The 17427-nt window shown below is 46.9% G+C and overlaps 2 protein-coding genes across 3 annotated transcripts; one reads left to right on the forward strand and one right to left on the reverse strand.

Moving 5' to 3' along the window:
* Positions 1-204: 204 nt before the first annotated feature.
* PSMC5 (proteasome 26S subunit, ATPase 5) lies at positions 205-4578 on the forward strand. 2 transcript variants are annotated; one of them, XM_001376906.5, is made up of 12 exons: positions 205-327; positions 845-919; positions 1817-1886; positions 2416-2513; positions 2720-2776; positions 2881-3111; positions 3276-3402; positions 3544-3734; positions 3828-3926; positions 4020-4130; positions 4238-4324; positions 4473-4578. In XM_001376906.5, the coding sequence occupies exons 1-12, from the start codon at positions 304-306 to the stop codon at positions 4524-4526; spliced, it is 1224 nt and encodes a 407-aa protein (XP_001376943.2). In that variant the 5' UTR covers positions 205-303; the 3' UTR covers positions 4527-4578. The 2 variants fall into 2 exon arrangements, with proteins under 2 accessions (XP_001376943.2, NP_001280015.1); NM_001293086.1 differs by having other exon boundaries at positions 276-327; positions 848-919.
* A 69-nt stretch (positions 4579-4647) lies between these two features.
* Positions 4648-16176, reverse strand: SMARCD2 (SWI/SNF related, matrix associated, actin dependent regulator of chromatin, subfamily d, member 2). The gene is made up of 13 exons (XM_001368723.5): positions 15574-16176; positions 9036-9220; positions 8769-8811; positions 8127-8249; positions 7712-7879; positions 7435-7530; positions 7166-7267; positions 6913-7074; positions 6609-6706; positions 6289-6424; positions 6013-6135; positions 5741-5842; positions 4648-5620 (listed from the first exon to the last, which is right to left on the reverse strand). Exons 1-13 carry the CDS (start codon positions 15787-15789, stop codon positions 5567-5569), a joined length of 1608 nt encoding a protein of 535 aa, XP_001368760.2. The 5' UTR covers positions 15790-16176; the 3' UTR covers positions 4648-5566.
* Between the last annotated feature and the right edge of the window lie 1251 nt (positions 16177-17427).

Here is a 17427-nt window from a genome sequence, read left to right on the forward strand (position 1 = left end):
TCTTCCCCCTCCCTTCCCCGATCCTATAGAAATAAAGCAAGGACCCTGATAGTAGGTGTTGGAGTGATAGAATCCACTTGTTAGGAGAGTTTTGAGGAAGAGCATTTTCAGGACACCGCACTCATTCCTTCTCCCAAGCAAGGATTTCCGACCTTCCCAATATGGTTTTTTGCTCACGTTCACTTCCACGCCTCTTGCCCCGGAAGCTTTATTCTGCGGACCACGGCCGCGGACGCTCCCGCCCTTCTGCGCTTGCGCCCAGAACCTCACTTGGATGCCGGCATCCGGCTCTGTGGAGGGAAGATGGCGCTGGACGGACCGGAGCAGGTAAGGAGGCTGTGGTGGGGCTAGGGCAAGGAATTGTGGGGCCGAATGGGATTTGGAATTCCAGTCGAGGCGAGGGATAAACTGGAATCGGACTCAGACCCCATGGAGTCAGGAGGCGAGCCCGAGCTGGGGCAGGTGCTTCCCCAAGGGCCGACTTGCTTTGTCAGAGCCTCCACGGCTGGATCCGGCCCCGGGGACAGGGCTGGGAATGAGGCTCTGGGCCCAGATCTCAGGGACCATGATGGGATGGGGGGTGGGGGGGCGCCCTCGTCCCTCTCCTCATGATTGGTATTCGTGTGTGTGTGTGTGTGTGTATCACGATAGGGGTATAACCCAGATCAAATTGCACATACGCGCGCGCGTATGTGTGTTAGTGTTGCTTTCCCTCAGATTGATTGTAAGGTCTGGGAGGGCAGGAAGTGAGTTTGCTCCCCTCCTGACCCAGACCAGCGCCTGCCTCACAGGTCTCTGTGCCGTAGGCACTCCCACAAAATGTTATTTGATAACATTTCTTCAGCAGATGGAGTTGGAGGAAGGCAAGGCAGGGAGTGGACTGCGACAGTATTACCTGTCAAAAATCGAGGAACTTCAGGTGAGGCCACTAGAAAGAGATGGGATGGGGCTGAAGGCATATGTATGTAGGATATATATAAATATGTGTGAGTATTGTATATGTATACACAAATATGTATGTGCATACACACGTGTCTCATTTTAGGAGTGGGAACTGGATTGATGAAGGGAGGGAAATATAGGTATTATAGGAATAGGGGTCATATTTGGGGGAAAGTAAAGAGAATTTCATTTCTAAGTTTCTTCCCAGGATACCTGAATGAAGTGGGGAGTAATTGCTGGGCTCAGAAGGAAGTGAGGCAAGAGAGAAGGCATGGGGAATTCGCCTGCCAGATATGAAGAGAAATGAGTCTTTAAAAAGAGAAAAGGGAGTAGGAAAATTTGTTCGGGGCTTGAGTTCAAGCAAGATAAATATAAGATAAAGATATAAAAGATAAAGATAAGTCAGTATTCTAATTCATAGAGGAACCCTAAGAATAGAAACTAGATGGAATAAAGACATACTGAAGGAAATATTTCTAACTTCACTGGGGGCTTTGATGCTTTTTTAGGGGAGATAAAGTATTCAGTTATTAGAGGAGGTAGGGTTGGGATCTATATGTTTTTATTAGAGACTTCATTGTTTTAGTGAAAAGGTGACCTGGGCTTAAAAAAAAATTCCCCCAGAATTTTGAAACCCACTTTGAAGGCCTATGATTTCTAGGATATAATTAAGCAGGCTTTTCTTTGGATCTTACTGAATCACAGCAGTACTCTTGAGAGGATAGAGCAAAATGGGTGTGATCAGTTTGCTGGAATTTCAGACCAGACGCATGTGCCTTGTTTTTCTTTACAACTGTTTTGAGAGAATTTAGCTAGGATGCTGTTTCTAGTTACTTGCCTACAGATTTTACTGTTTGTACTCTGCCCATTACAGCTGATTGTTAATGACAAGAGTCAAAACCTCCGTCGTCTACAAGCACAAAGAAATGAGCTAAATGCAAAAGGTAAGAGCTTAGAATAGTGAGTAATTCATAGATTGTGGGTTCTGGCACACTTACACATCAGATGTTAACACAAAATAACATCTAACTGGGTAACTAGGTAGCACAGTGGATAGAGTACCAGTCCTGGAGTCAGGAAGACTCTTCCTGGGTTCAAATCTGACCTCAGACACTTCCTATCTATGTGACTCTCAGCAAATCACAAAACCCTGTTTGTCTCAGTTTCCTTGTGTAAAATGAACTAGAGAAGAAATGACAAAGCACTCCAGTATCTTTGCCAAGAAAACTCCAAATGGGGTCACCACACATCAGACACAAGTAAAACCACTGAATAGAAAAAGCATGTGATTAACATTATGATTATCATTACTTCCTGCTTCAAATATATTGGAACGGTCTTAATATCTTATGTTCCACAATAGTGTTTGTATTAATTTAATTGCTGGGTTGGAGTAGGAATCAGTATGTTGAGCTATTTAGGAAAACATTAGCAAGATAAGCCAAAAATGGCTCATATTTGCTTCTATTCCAGTGCGCCTACTACGGGAGGAGCTGCAGCTGTTACAGGAGCAGGGGTCCTATGTGGGGGAAGTGGTCCGAGCTATGGATAAAAAGAAAGTTTTGGTCAAGGTACAGAGTTTGATCTCAGGGGCCAAGTTTCTTTTTTATATTCCTTACCCCTTAGATGTTTGGGGAACAGTGTCACATCATGCTGGCTAATAGAAAAAAAAATGTTCTTTTAACATTCCTCTGCCTTTCTTTGATTGTATGACTTGGGTACCTGGAATGGAGGGAGGCCATTACCACTTGGAAAACTAATAAGCTTCTCTCTCTAGGTACATCCTGAGGGAAAGTTTGTTGTGGATGTAGATAAGAACATCGACATCAATGATGTAAGTTTAGCAGCTCCAGGACTTCAGGGGATGAGGGACTATAGCCTATCTGTGCTATACTGTAGTGATATCATCTCCTAAAATGACCTATTTACCACCACCAGGTGACACCCAATTGCCGTGTGGCCCTGCGAAATGACAGCTACACCCTGCACAAAATTCTGCCCAACAAAGTAGACCCATTGGTATCCTTGATGATGGTGGAAAAAGTGCCTGATTCAACCTATGAGATGATCGGTGGCTTAGACAAGCAGATTAAGGAGATCAAAGAAGTGATTGAATTGCCTGTTAAACATCCTGAGCTCTTTGAGGCATTAGGCATTGCACAGCCCAAGGTAAGGGACAGGAATTACAAGTTTCTAGTCAGTGCCTTGGACCAAGAAAGTCACAAAGAGAGGTTGGGTCAGAGATAATTGTTCCTGAAAGACATTTACTAGGAAATGGGAGAATTGGGGTGGTCTTTACTGTGAGATGACTGAGCTTCCCCTCCCCTGCCTAGGGTGTGCTGTTGTATGGACCTCCAGGTACTGGCAAAACTCTCTTGGCTCGGGCTGTGGCTCATCACACTGACTGCACCTTTATTCGTGTCTCAGGCTCAGAACTGGTACAGAAATTCATTGGTGAAGGTGAGAATGATAGGGAATGATAAAAGTCACAAGAAGGTAACTTCAGTTGAACTGAGGTGAGGGACCAGCCAAGAATCTTTCTCTACTGCCCCCCATGCCCCTTTTGGCATTCAGCTCTTGACATACATCTGTGTAATTTAGGGGCACGGATGGTTCGGGAGCTGTTTGTCATGGCCCGAGAACATGCTCCTTCCATCATCTTTATGGATGAGATTGACTCCATTGGTTCCTCGAGGCTAGAAGGTGGCTCTGGTGGAGACAGCGAAGTACAGCGAACAATGCTGGAGCTGCTCAACCAACTGGATGGTTTTGAAGCCACTAAGAACATCAAGGTGGGTTGGAGCGGGGGGTGGGGGGGGAGAGGATAGAACCTAGCCCTAAGAAAGATAATGAAGACAGCTGATGAGCCCTCTTGCCTCCTACAGGTTATCATGGCCACCAACAGAATTGATATCCTGGACTCTGCTCTACTTCGCCCTGGGAGAATTGACAGGAAGATCGAGTTTCCGCCCCCTAATGAGGAGGTTGGTTGCAGAGAGCACCCAGAGGAAAGTGTAGCTGCCTAAGAAGGGGCCAGTGTGATGCTCAAGGCTTCCCTCTCCTCTCTACCACTACAGGCACGACTGGATATCTTGAAGATTCATTCTCGGAAAATGAACCTGACTCGAGGCATCAATCTACGGAAAATTGCAGAGCTCATGCCTGGGGCATCAGGGGCTGAAGTGAAGGTAACCTAGAGTGCATGTGAAGGAAAAGATGTTTTATGACTTGAGATCTGAGAGTCCTGTTAAGAGGCAGAGTCATAGTGTCTTCTCATATGATTTTTTGTTTGCAGGGTGTATGCACAGAAGCTGGAATGTATGCCCTCCGTGAAAGGCGTGTCCACGTCACCCAAGAAGACTTTGAGATGGCAGTAGCCAAGGTAAAGAAGCTGTGATTGGGGGAGGTGGGAAGCCATCATAATATACTTTGACCTGGTTTGCCCCTTTTTTTGGGCTGTAACTTTGTTAAAGGAGGGATAGGACTAAGGGTTGTACATTATTACAACAGCCTATCATTTCTTCCTTCAGGTCATGCAAAAAGATAGTGAGAAGAACATGTCCATCAAGAAACTATGGAAATGAAGTGGTCAGCCTTACATCTCCTAAATAAAACTCTGGGACCCTTCTCCAATGATTTTATTAGTCTTTGCTGTCTTTCATTCCAAACCAGAGATGTTTAGTGACCAGACTCGGAAGACACCAGTAAACAAAAAGTATTTATTTGGAAATTTCCAAACTAGCCAAAAATGGTACTTGCCACCCTGTCCACTACCCTCCCTTTAGCCCCAAAGGAGCAGCAACACCCTTTCCCTCCACCATGCAGACATCCATACCTCCCTTGCCCTTTCTCAAGCCAAAGGAGCGAAATCTTCTATGGGAGACTTCACTTCATCCCACCCCCCTCCTACCCCAATGAAGGGGCAAAGCTGGGACCACTGCCCATCTACCACCCTAGGAGATGATGGCGGCTGGAGCCCTTGAGCCGCTTGCATAGATTAAGAAAATGAAGGGGAGGCACCAGGTAGAGCTCCTCGGAAAACCCCCAACCTATCCCTGTACAAAAAGGTGTTTCCCACTTAGAAAAACCTGTTCCCCAAATAGTGCAAATACCTGAAGGAAAGGAAGAGACCAGCAGTGACACTGGGCTTGTGGGAATGGCAAAGAACTTTGGTTTAGAAAAGGCCAAGGAGAACCTGGGATATGCCCTCTTACCCCAGTCTGGCTCCCTGGAGCCAGTTCTGACCTCCACGAGGTCAACACCTGTAAACATAAAAACCCAGGGGTATTTGGTTCTGAAATTTTGCAATTACAATGTCAAAGCCCAACTCCCTAGGGTTGCCACAGCCCCCAGAGGTCCTGCTCAGGCCTGCCCATAAGGACAGAGGAGGCATCTGCTGAACCCAATTAAAGCCAACGCAAAAGTGAATAATAAGGCTGTGGGGCCCAAGCGACTATGAATCCTATGACTACATTTATGCAACTAAAGCTGAGGAGATGGGGTGGTGGAGTCTTCTCCACCCCATCCTATCCCACCTCCCTCTAACCCCAGCTGGGGCAGAAGGTGGCATCATTCCAGTCGGAGAAGGGAGTGGATGCAGGAACAAAGAAGGTTCCCTGAGCTGCTAGGTCAGGCGAATTCCCAGCACCTGTTCCAGTTCTTGCCTGCGCTGCTGCACCTGAAAGTTAGAAGAGGAAGGGGGGGAATGGGTGATCCCGAGATCTACAGATTCATCAGAGGAAAGAAAAGGAAGACTGGCCTTTTTCATCTAGGCTACTGGAAACAACCTAGTCCTCACCTTGGCAAAAATGTGTCTCCCTACAGCTTCCTGGGCCCAGGGCTGATGGTAGAAAGCAGCTCTCCTTTCTTCCTCTGGGTTGCCTATTACATCTGTGATAATCTATTAGGAGGTAGCAGAAACCATGAGAATAACTTTAACAATTCATCAAAGGTGTGGTGTGGAATGATGGGTTGGTAGCCCAGCTGGTGGAAGCTCCATGGTCACTCTCCTGCCAAATAAGTTAGGAGTCAATGATATATTACCTCCCTCCCTGAACCACCCCCTCATACCTTGAGATCTCTTCGCTGAGACCGCAACCACTCCTGGATGAAGTCCTGTGGGTCAGTGCTGAAACTGAGCATGAAATCCCTCTGAGTCTTCAGCTGGTTGATGGACTCGATGGTTTCATGGATCTGAGGAAAGTTGTGTCAGGTAACCCATTCTCCGTTGGGTTCTACTCAAAGGCCTGAATTCAAAGTATAAGAACAGAAACCCCATCCCACGGGCCTAGCACTTGAGGGCAAGGAGATACTATCATACCTTACACTTTTAGAGCAAAGGCCTACCTTAATGTCCAGGGATGCAATCTCCTGTTGGTTGGTGGTGGAGGCTAGAAAATTGCTCATCTGTGCCTTGAGTGGGTCATCTACCTCAACATCAATATCATAACAAGCTGTCTTCTTCTGATCATTGGGGTCCACACTATGCCAAACCATGAAGGAAAAGGATAGAGACAAGATACAGATCACTGATCCGGGAGTATCCACCACCCCACCTAACCCTAGGGCCCATTTAGTATCTAAATGGCAAGAACAAAAGGATTCACCCTTTTCCTAAAGGACAGAAGTAAGGGGTGGTCCTTCTAAGTCCCCAAACACTTGCTTACCTGATGACATGGTTGATGACAATGGGATCTGGATGCTGCAGCAGCCCAGCCAGTTTCATAGGTATCTCAGAGAAACGAAGACGCCCACAACTAAAGATCTGAGGAAGGGAGCAACTAGGGTAAGATAAAACCAGGCTGTAGACTGGGTGGGGGGTGGTTGGACATTCCAGGGCCTACAGGATCAGCAGTCTTAAGAGTGATATGAAGCAGAAGCTATCTGAAGAAGGACTGGGGGAAGCTGGCATGGAGGGGATGAGCAGAGAGCATGAGAAAGGGCCCAGAAGGGAAATGCTGGAGTGTTGACCTGGCGAAAGTAGCGGTTACAGTTGATGTACTCATGTTCATGCCCATCCTGTAGCTGATTATGCTTGATGTATAGCCACAGTGCCTGCATGATGGCAGCTCGGGTCTGGGTATGCACACCAAGTAGCCGAGCCAACCGAGGGTCCAGCTTGTATTGGGGTGGCTGTGGAGAGACCAGGGTAAAGTCAGAGCAGAAGCCCAGCTGCCACACAGGCAACTATGTATTCGCCAAAGAGATGTTCTGGAGAAATCACCTGATGGTCCAGCATAAGCAGAAGGGTACACTTGACGTTAAGGTCCCCAGGGCGTTTCACTTGGAAGCCATCTGTCTCTTGGGTTGTAGGCAAACGGTGCCACTGATGGGGAGAAGGGTCCGTTGTATGGAACAATACAAATGCTTTCCCCATATATGGTACTAGAGCCAATTCTGTGTTCCTCCAAACACATCAAAGTGTGGTTACCAAGGCTGTTGCCCAAAGTTCACGTATCACCTTACTCTCCCCTTGGCTTAGGCTGTTCTCACCTCCACCAGATGGTTATCAGGTCCATAAAGCTCCTTGTCCAGCTCAATGACCAGGCTCTTAAAAAATGAAGAAAACTTCCTCTTCTGTTTGCTGGGCTGAAAGATGGGAAGGAGAGGCTTAATTAGTTACCTGACCCCTGCCTAACAAAAGTGAGGCCCATTCCAGACCTGGTACTAAGGGGGATTTAGGCCTTTCAGGAAACAACAGAAGAAACAATATCTCCATTATATGTCTCTTCTGTTTTCTCCTCACAAACCCCCCTCATTTTCAACTCACATCATCCAGTAGCTTCCCCTCCACACGAAGTTCCCAAGAGGCCACTTTGTCCCCTGCTGGAACTGCCCCTGGGGCTCCCACTGTAGCCCCTGAAGCTCCTGACCCTTCACCTTCTGCCTTGCTGGGACTGAATGTGTTAGAAATGTAAATCCGAAGCTTTCGTTTTTGCTAAATAAAGAGACATGGTAAAAGGATTAACTGTTAAAGGACTGCCACCCACTTTAAAGGAACTACCCAGACCCCAATTCTAGATGGAACCCAAACTAAAGAGCAAGACCCTTACCTCAAGCTGGATGAAAGTAGGGAAAAATTCAACAACTCTGCCCCAACACCACCCCAGTAATTGCTCTGGATTACTGACATTAGAGTAAAGGCAAGAGAATTTTGGGAGGAATGGAACAGGGAATATACACACCGTCAATGGTTTCTTGATGGCCTCCTGGATTTCCATTCGTTTCCGAGCAATTGTTTGGTCCAGTTTACGCTCAAAGGCCAAGAGGTCCATGTATGCCTGAGATTCTGGGACTAGCTCCCGGATCTTGGGGTTGGGGAAGGGAGGAAGAGAAGTATTAAAAATCTAGTTTCGGGGGCAGCTGGGTAGCTCAGTGGATTGAGGGTCAGGCCTAGAGATGGGAGGTCCTAAGTTCAAATCTGGCCTCAGACACTTCCCAGCTGTGTGACCCTGGGCAAGTCACTTGACCCCCATTGCCTAGCCCTTACCACTCTTCTACCTTGGAGCCAATACACAGTATTGACTCCAAGATGGAAGGTAAGGGTTTTAAAAAAAAAAATCTAGTTTCCAACCTTTATCTACCTAACTCCGTATCAGCTATATATATGTGCACTTATGGATCAAAGATCTAGGACTATCCAATACAAACCCTTCATTTTACAGATGAGGGATACTAAAACCAAGAAAGGTTAAGTAACTTGTCCAAAGTCACACAGGCAGTAAGCTTCAGGTTCTGTGCTTCTTACAATTAATGGTCTTTCCACTGTACTGTATACAATTTAAGGAAATACCCTCACTTTCTAGGATCCCAAGACTAATACTTACTCGCTGAGGTAGAACCTTATCTGCCATCTTTCTTCTCTTTAGCCTGGGAAGAAAGGAGAAATATCAGACATTAACCTAGGAACTTAATGACTTCATAGGCTATCTTTCCCCATATCTCCTTACACTATCCTACTCTCTCAACCTTCTCCTGGGAGAGGACTGGCAGAAAACAAGCCTTATTCACTTCCTTTCTCAGGCCAAGGAGAAACCTTTGTCCTGTCAGGAAAGGTAGTGGTAGGGAGGACAAGGAAAAGAGTTAGGACTTACCCCCGGCGCTGGGTGGGCATTGGAGGCTGGGGCTGGGGCACAAGCAGACGTTTCCGGAATGGATCCATCATAGTAGGTGGCATCCCAGGCCGAAGTGGAGAGGCTGTGCCAAAGGGAGATCCAGCTGGGGGTCCCACCTGTAGGCTACCCATAGGCATCCTGCTTCCTGGAGACATACCTGGACGCTGTGGAGAAAGTGGAATAGTTGGGGTAAAGGTTATTGGGTATGCTCGACAAAGCCTTCCACTCATCCCCTCCATCCTGGTCCTCTTGGTCACTTAATGGTACATTTTCCACCCAGGGTTCCAGAGAGCTTTGACTAGTCCACACAGTGAGATGACTCAGTGGAAGACAAAGGGGAGCAGGCGCCTGAATGCAAAAATAAGCCACACCTGCCCCACCCCCACCAACCGCCCAGGCAGTTGTGCCAGCGAATAGGATAGGAGCAGCCTTACCAGAGCACAAAGAACAAGGGGAAAAATCTCTCCTCTAGAGAGTGAACTGAGGGGAGGAACCCAATCTCTTTCAGGTTCAAGTTCCCAACAGGCTGTGCTTACCTTTCCCCAGGCTACTTTTCCTGAAGGCTCAGAGCAAGGCCTTTCACCTGGGACCACAGAACCTCTCCCTTCTGCTCTAGCTTACAGTGCAAGTTACAGAAAATATTCTAGCTAGGCTGTTCTAGTCTACAAACTGCCACCTGTTATGTTAGATATAGCCAGGCTAATACTGATAATGTAGCTGGACTAAAGATAGTGAGGGGGTCAAAACCACAAGCAGCTCTTCCTACCTCCAACTCCCTGACAGATCCACTAGGATTCAGAGAAAACAATCTACCAGTGTCACTAATACCAACAAACAATGAGAGGTGAGACTAACAATAGGGACTGTGTCTATGGAAAGGCTAAGAGGGCAAAGAAGGGTTACTACACACCTACCACTCTCTGCAAAGTAGCTGGAAAGAGCAAAGGAGAGGCAATGAGACTCTGAAATACCCTAGATATCTAACCCAAATTGAAACTTTCCCTCAAAGCTTAGACACTTAGAGAACCTGTAGGAGAGAAGATGCCTCTGCTTTTCTCCTTGACCCTATCCACTACTATCCAGCATATTTTCTTCATAATCAACTCTCTGTCTCTCTCTTCAGTTTCTCTCTACTGGACCATTCTCTAGTGCCATGTTGATGAACCTATGGCACATGTGCTAGAGTGTTCAAGAGGGGGCTGTTCCATTCCCCTTCTCCACATATGCCTGAGGGCATTTCTCTCATCATGTACCCCTCTGCCCAGCAGCCCAATGGGAGTGTTTCCTCCCTCCCCTTTCTGGAATAAGGCATGGGGCTCACATATAGCGTGAAGGTTGCAGTTTGGGCACTCAGTCTATAAAAGGTTTGCCATCACTGCTCTAATGTAAACAAACATTGCCACCTCTCTTACACTTCTTTAAATTCTCCTACTTGACTCTAAAATTCCCTCCAGCTACTGTCCTATATCTTTCTGTTCCCTTTACAACCAAATGGGGGGGGGGGGGGGGGCACGCACAACCTGTACATTTGTGGCCTCTGCGTCTCTCCTCTCACTTCTCATCTCTTGGTAATTTGGCTTTCAGTCTTATCCATTTACCTAAAACTGCTGTCTCCAAGATTACCAAGGATCTCTTAATTGCCATACCCATGGATTCCTCTCAATCCTCTTCCCTTTTGACATCTCAGAAGCTGCTGACACTGACAAGGATAACACTAATTCTTAAATACTCTTCTCAGTTTTTCAGGACATGGCTCTCTCTTTGCTATCTTCCTACCTTTTTGACTGCTCCTTCTCCAACTCCTATATATATATATATCCTGTTCTTACTGAGGATATCTAGGCTCTCTTTTCTTTTTTGCATTTTTCCTACTTGGTTATCTCATTCAGTCCCAAAGGGTTCAATTGTTATTTCTGTGCAGATAATTTGTAGCTCTATATATCCAGTCTTCCTTTCTCTCATCTGTGGTCCAGTCCTACACCAGCAAATGTTTAGTAGACATTCCCAACTCAATGTCATACAGGCATCTCAAATTCAACATGTCCAATCAGAACCCAACATTTTGCCCTCAGAAATCCATTTCTCTTCTAAACATTAACTTTGCAATCTCAAAGTTGCCCTGAGTTCTTCTATCCTTCATTCCACACATCCATTAATTTTCCAAGTCTTATAGTTTTTTCCACTACATCCTTCCCTCACTTTTGTGGCCCTCCTTCCACTCATATGACTACAATTCTGGTTTAGGCCTTCCTTGCCCCTCGACTAGACTAATGCAATAGCCTGCTAACTGGCTTCCTTCCCACAGGTCTCTCCCCAATCCAATTCATTCTTTTTTTTTTCAAGTCTTTTCCTTCCATCTAGAATCAATACTATGTATTGGTTCCAAGGCTAGGCACTGGGGGTTAAGTGACTTGCCCAGAGTCACATAGCTAGGAAGTGTCTGAGGCTACATTTGAATCTAGAACCTCCCATTACCAAGCCTGGCTCTCTACCCATTAAACCACCTAGCTACCCCAATCCAATCCATTCTTCACAGAGTTGCCAAAGTTATATTTATAAAGTCTCCTCTGCTCAATGAAGTCCAATGGCTCCCCATTACTTCCAGGATCAAATACAAACTCTTCATTGCCTGTCTCCAATCTAAGTTTCTGTATTATGATAAATATCTCTCCCTCCTACACTTTGCAGCTCATCTGGCCTTCTGGTAGTTAAAAGACATATGAAAGACATTCCATCTCCTATCTCTGTGTGCTCCCTCTTCACTTCTGACTCTGCAAATCCTTAGCCTCTTCAAGGCCTGGCTCAAATGCCACCTTCAACACTTGAGGGGGGTCAAAACCACAAGCAGCTCCTCCTACCTCCAACTCCCTGACAGATCCACTAGGATTTAAAGAAAACAATCTTATCAGTGCCACCAATACCAACAAACTTAAAAAAAAACCAAACTCTTAGCATTGAAACTAAGTATCAGTTCTAAGGCAAAAGAGTCAGAAGGGCTAGGCAATTGGGGTTAAGTGACTTGCCCAAGTTTACACAACTAGGAAGTCTCTAAGGACACAATTGAACTCAGAACCTCCTGTCTCCAGGCCTGGTGTTCTATCCACTGTGCTACCTAAGCTGCCCTACATGGCCTCTTAATTCCCCACTTCCCTACCCCATACAAAATGATCCTATATCTTTTATTTCTCCCCATGGCGTATAAATTCTTTGAGGGTATATTTTACTCTCATTTTTCTTTCTCTTGAACTAGTATAGTACTTGGGACATAATCACTTAATAAATGCTTGTTGATAGTGTGATCAATTGCTTCCAAGTACCTGGTCAAACCGTTGTGACCTCAACTCTACTCCTTAAATCCTATACATCTCAGCCCAGCTAATCCAGTGCTTGGCATTAGTGGGAAAGAAGAGTATAACGGGATACTCCCTCAGGATTTCTCAGTCTCTGGGGAACCATCTATCCTCATTCTTGGTAGAGCCTAGGAAAAGCCTAGCTGAAAAAACAAGGCAAGATTGAGTAAATGTTCTGGCCTAAACATCTGTTCCAGATTTCCTACCCTTGGACACCCCCATGGGCTCAAGCCTCTCCCATAGTGAGGATGAGTTATAAGCTCACCAAAAAAAGACCACCTTACAGTATCATGTCCTAGCTTGCCTCAATTCTTCCCCCAAATTCTTCCTAGATTATAACTTTGTTTAAGAAAACTATTCCATCTTCCAAGAAACAATCTGAAACCCAGACCTCCCTAATTAGGGTTCAAGCTGTTTCCCCTGGTCTATCTGGACTGGTTCTGGGGACACTTTACCCTATACTTAACCCCCACCCCCACTCTACTTCCCCACTATCTGGAATATATCATCTTCCTTGAAGTGAATGAGCCAGAATCAAGAACTGGTTCAGCCCTTATCATTTACAGGAATCAGAGCACAAGACTAAGATAAAATTGGCTGGTCAGGGGTAGAGAATGAAGCCCAGTGTCAGTGCACCCTTGCAAAAAGGCTCCATACAGCAACTTTTTAGGAACTCAAATGTACCTTAGTGACCCTGCCTGTCTGACCAAAAGGGTCTCAGCTGAAAATGGAAGACTACTCCTACATACCTATAAAGGCGTCAAAGGGACATTTGTTTTTAAGGAACTACTGCTGAGCTGTTTAAACACCCCAACTTAATTTTCCCTATGCCATCTCAGAATCCCTATTCCCTCCACTCTAATCCCTGGTGGTACTGATCCTCCATCACAAAGCTCTCTAACCCCTAGATATTCCTTTAGCTAGTCTAGGACAGAGTTTAGGGAGGGCCCCCTAAGTCCTTAGGTCAGCCAACTAGCCAGGACCCAGAAAGACCTCCTGACCCAGCCCTGACAAATTCATCATGATCTGTCTTTCCCTACCTGAGCTAGGGAATACTGGTTCCCTAACATCTCATGAATTAAACAGCCTGGCTGATTCTGAACTTGCCATATTCAAGGCTATTCCCATGAATTTCATGGTAGGATCAATCCTCCTGAGAGAGTGGGGAGGGAGGAAGAGAGAGAAAATTGAGAAAGAATATAACTTAATCCCATTCAGTCATCTCAAAGTGGGAAGGATGTTTATTCAGCCCTTAGTCAGTTCTAGGCTTGAAGTTGCCCAGGCTATTAGCAATTCAAATCAGATTTGACAGGTCTAGAGAACTATTTTGTTTAGGGACCTCCTCAAAAAATCCCTGTAAAAGTCATCATAAGCAAGGCTGGCAGTAGGAAAGATAGACTGTTTCCCTAAGAACCTTGGGACCAGGATCAATATAGCTTGTTATAGTCAGCCAAGTGGGAAAGGTAAGAAGAGGGAAAATGCTGTCAACAGTTATCATCTGAGAGCCCTGGAAGAATACATAGGTGTTCTCTGACCCCCAGTAAACTGCTTTCCTTCCAGTGCCATCTGTCTAGAGATTTAAGGAGAAAAGAACAGAGAAAACTCCAACAGCAGAAGACTGGAAGATCAGCAAAGAAAATTCAAGACTAAGGCAGGTAGTTTAACCTTTAAAAACAGTCAAAAGTGGACAGAAATGAAACAGGTGTGTAGGGAGAGAGGAGATGTAACTCATAAGTATTCATGAACAATCTAAAACAACTAAGAGACTGGAGAACTAGACTATTTGGGTGTGAGGCCTCAATTAACTAAATCCTAGAACAAATCCCTGCCTGGCATTGCCTGTGACCTCTAGGAGTGCCCATCTGGGTAGTTCTTAAGACAGGTGGGGCAGTAAAGAGTGAGGCAGAAATGGTTATATAGCTTTTTAATTTAACTCATCCTTCAGAACTCCCTCCTTTTTCTAGGCTCCTTGAGGCCCAGGCCTGGGCTCAGACCCTCTTTCTCCAATCAGCTCCCAGGCACAATGAAAACCAAATGCGAAATAGAATGCCTGCCTGTGCCTGGACTGTCTTGGGCCTGGGGCTCCCTTCCTGACAATTTATCCAAGTTACCTGCTTTAACTCAGGTATATCTCATTTCTTGAAAAACCTGATGGAGAAAATCTCCTGGACCTCCTCTGGTCCCAGTATATTAGAAAGAGGTCAACTCAATCTAATTCTTAGTTTCCTGTCAGTGGTAACCATCTTTCCCTCCAAAAAAGCAGCTGCTGAGTTACATAAAACCCTAACAGGCCAAGACAAGATAATTCAGTACCAGCTCATAATGCTAGGAAAACAAAACAAAACAAAACCGAAACAGAAAAGGCCTGAAACAAAAGCTTCCTAGGAAACTTCCCTCCTGCAATGGGGTTTCCATCATAGGCATCCCACCCCTAGGAAACTAAGCTCTCCCAATTTGTCCCTCTGCCCCCAGAAACCCAGCATTCCTTTCTTCTTGCGAGAAGTATGAGGGGGCACCTTACACTTCAAGCCCTGACTGATTTCCCCGGCGGATAGCAACACCTCATTCCCTCTCCTAGTTCCATTTCCACCCACACATATTCATTTCATTTACCCCTACACCAGCCAAAGTGGCAGCTACTTTCATATGCCCAAACTAGATTTCCTTTAAGAGACAACCTAAGCCTTAGCACTCCAGTCTTACACAAGTTCACATATTCCTCAAATCTCCTTCCACCCCCATCCCGACCTTCCCTTCCCACAGTGCTGGCCTTGGCATCAGAGGATTTGGATTCAAATCCTACACTTACTATGTAACTTTCTGCCAAGTGACAACCTCTCTGGCCTCAGTTTCCTCATCGGTAAAATGGGGGAAGAAATATGCCTGGATGACCTCAGTTCCCTTCTAGCTAAATGTGTCTACGATTCTAGGAGGCTGCCCTTATCTTCGGAAGCCACTGGCCCTGAGGGGCCTGAGTAAAACTCTGGTGTTTGTTTTCCAGGTCCTGTCCCCCAACACCACTAACTGTAGTTGGCCTTGACCCCTAGATGGGGAGTGACCCTTGAACTTGGCACTGTAAGGCCCGCTTTCTCTTTGAGTTGGGTGTTCGCTTAGGCTACCAGCACCCGGTTCCCCGGTTGACCAGCCCCGACTCCGGGCCCCCGCACCTGGTACTGCGCCGCGGGTCCCGCGGGCCCGATGGGGCGAAAGGCGGCGGCCCCGGGCCCCCCCGCGCCGCCAGCAGGCCCCGGACCCCTCAACGCCGCTCCGGGCATCATCCCAGGCCCCGTAGGGGGCGGGGGGGCCCCCAGGGCCGCCGCCACCGCCCCCCCACCGGGGCTCAGCGGGGGCAGCGGGAACCCGCCCGCGCCGCGGCCCGACATCGTTCCGTCCCGCCTGGCCTCAGTCACGATCCAGGTTCCGGGCTCCGCGCCCGGAGAACCCGCTCCACAATCCGCGCTCCGGAGCTTCCGGGTACGAACTCCGGTCTTTGCTGATCCAGGATCCGGGATTTCCCGATCTAGGTCCCGAGATTTCCTGATCCGGGTTCCAAACTCCGCACGGGTCCGGTATGGATCGGGTCGGTCCTTCCTCCGCTCCTGGGCTGGGGGGAGGGAGGGAAGCAGGGAAATTCAGATCCGGACTCGGTACCGCGCCCGCCTGCTGTAAATCCGGCTCCTGAAGGAGGGAGTGAAGGGCCAGAGTTGTGGGGGAGGGGCCGAGAGTGTCCCCACTTCCCGCTGACAGCAACAAACTACCGACTCCGCCCAGCCCCAGGCTAGGCCCCGCCTATATCTCCTGCTTCACCCAATCCAGGTCCATCCCCTCAAATCCCGCCCCTCGCGAGAACCGCCTCTAACTGCCGGCTCCCCTCCTTCCCTTCGCCAGAACCCCGCCTCCTCCCCCCCATCCCCCGCCCGTCAGTTGCCTCTTCCGCCTTCCTGCTCTGTTCCCGCCCTCTGCAGAAAGGGAACTGGGAAGACCCCAGGCGGGGCTCGAAGCTGTCAGGCACCTTCACCCTCTTCTAAACAAACCAAAAATTCTGCGTAAGACCCAAAGCCTGGAGGGTGCCCTAGGGCAGCTTCCCCATTCTTTCGCCAGAAAAAGAGAAAGCCAGCAAAGTGACAAAGTTGCTAACAAACCAGCCCTTCCAGTCTCTGCCACCATTCACCCGCTTCTCCAAGATTGGGCTTCGGGATGTGCCCCTACTTGAAAGAAACTGATTCCTTTAGACTTATATGTTTGGTTAGTTATTCACATTAGGTTAAACATTCATTGACTGTAAACAGGTTAAGTCAGTAGCCATTTATTGAATCCTTTACCCAGCATTGTGCTAAGCCCTGGGGATACAAATCTGAGCAAAAATAAAGACAGTCTTTGCCCTCAAGGAATTTAGATTCAAATGAATAACTAATATTGATATAGCACTTGTCAGTCACTGTACTACACTATTTCATCTAATCCTCCCAACCACCCTGGGAGTTAAGTGCTATTGTTATCCCTATTTTACTGAGGACATTGAAGCAAACTGGTGAAGTGACTTACCCAGGGTCACACAGTTAGTGTGTATTTGAGGTTGGATTTAAACTCAGCTCTCCTTTACTTCATGACCAACACCCTATTCACTGCGTTTTCCTAGCTGTACTGCTATTATTTTTCTACTAGGGAAAGACAAACATTAAAAGGAATTGAAGGGGTTGGGGGTATGCTGTGGCCTGTGGGTGAAAGTCAGAGTATGAAAGTTGGACTTTTTGCCTTTCTTCAAAACAAAGGTTCAAGTAGGAACTCATTAATGAGAGAAGGGTGCCATGGGGTGGAGGAAGAGGCCAGATCAAGTATGATGGTAAAGTCTGGATAGCAAAGCAGGACTGGCTGATCAGGGTCATTCCCCCAAATGGAGGTTCCAGGAGGACCTCACCAATCATTATATTGTATTATTTTAATTCTAACTCTAATCTTGCTTGGCACAGGGTGTTGTTTGTAGTATGAATTACTTCACTACAGGATTCCTTCAGAAAAAA

The sequence above is a fragment of the Monodelphis domestica genome, chromosome 2, assembly GCF_027887165.1.
Source record: "Monodelphis domestica isolate mMonDom1 chromosome 2, mMonDom1.pri, whole genome shotgun sequence".
NCBI lineage: Eukaryota > Metazoa > Chordata > Mammalia > Didelphimorphia > Didelphidae > Monodelphis > Monodelphis domestica.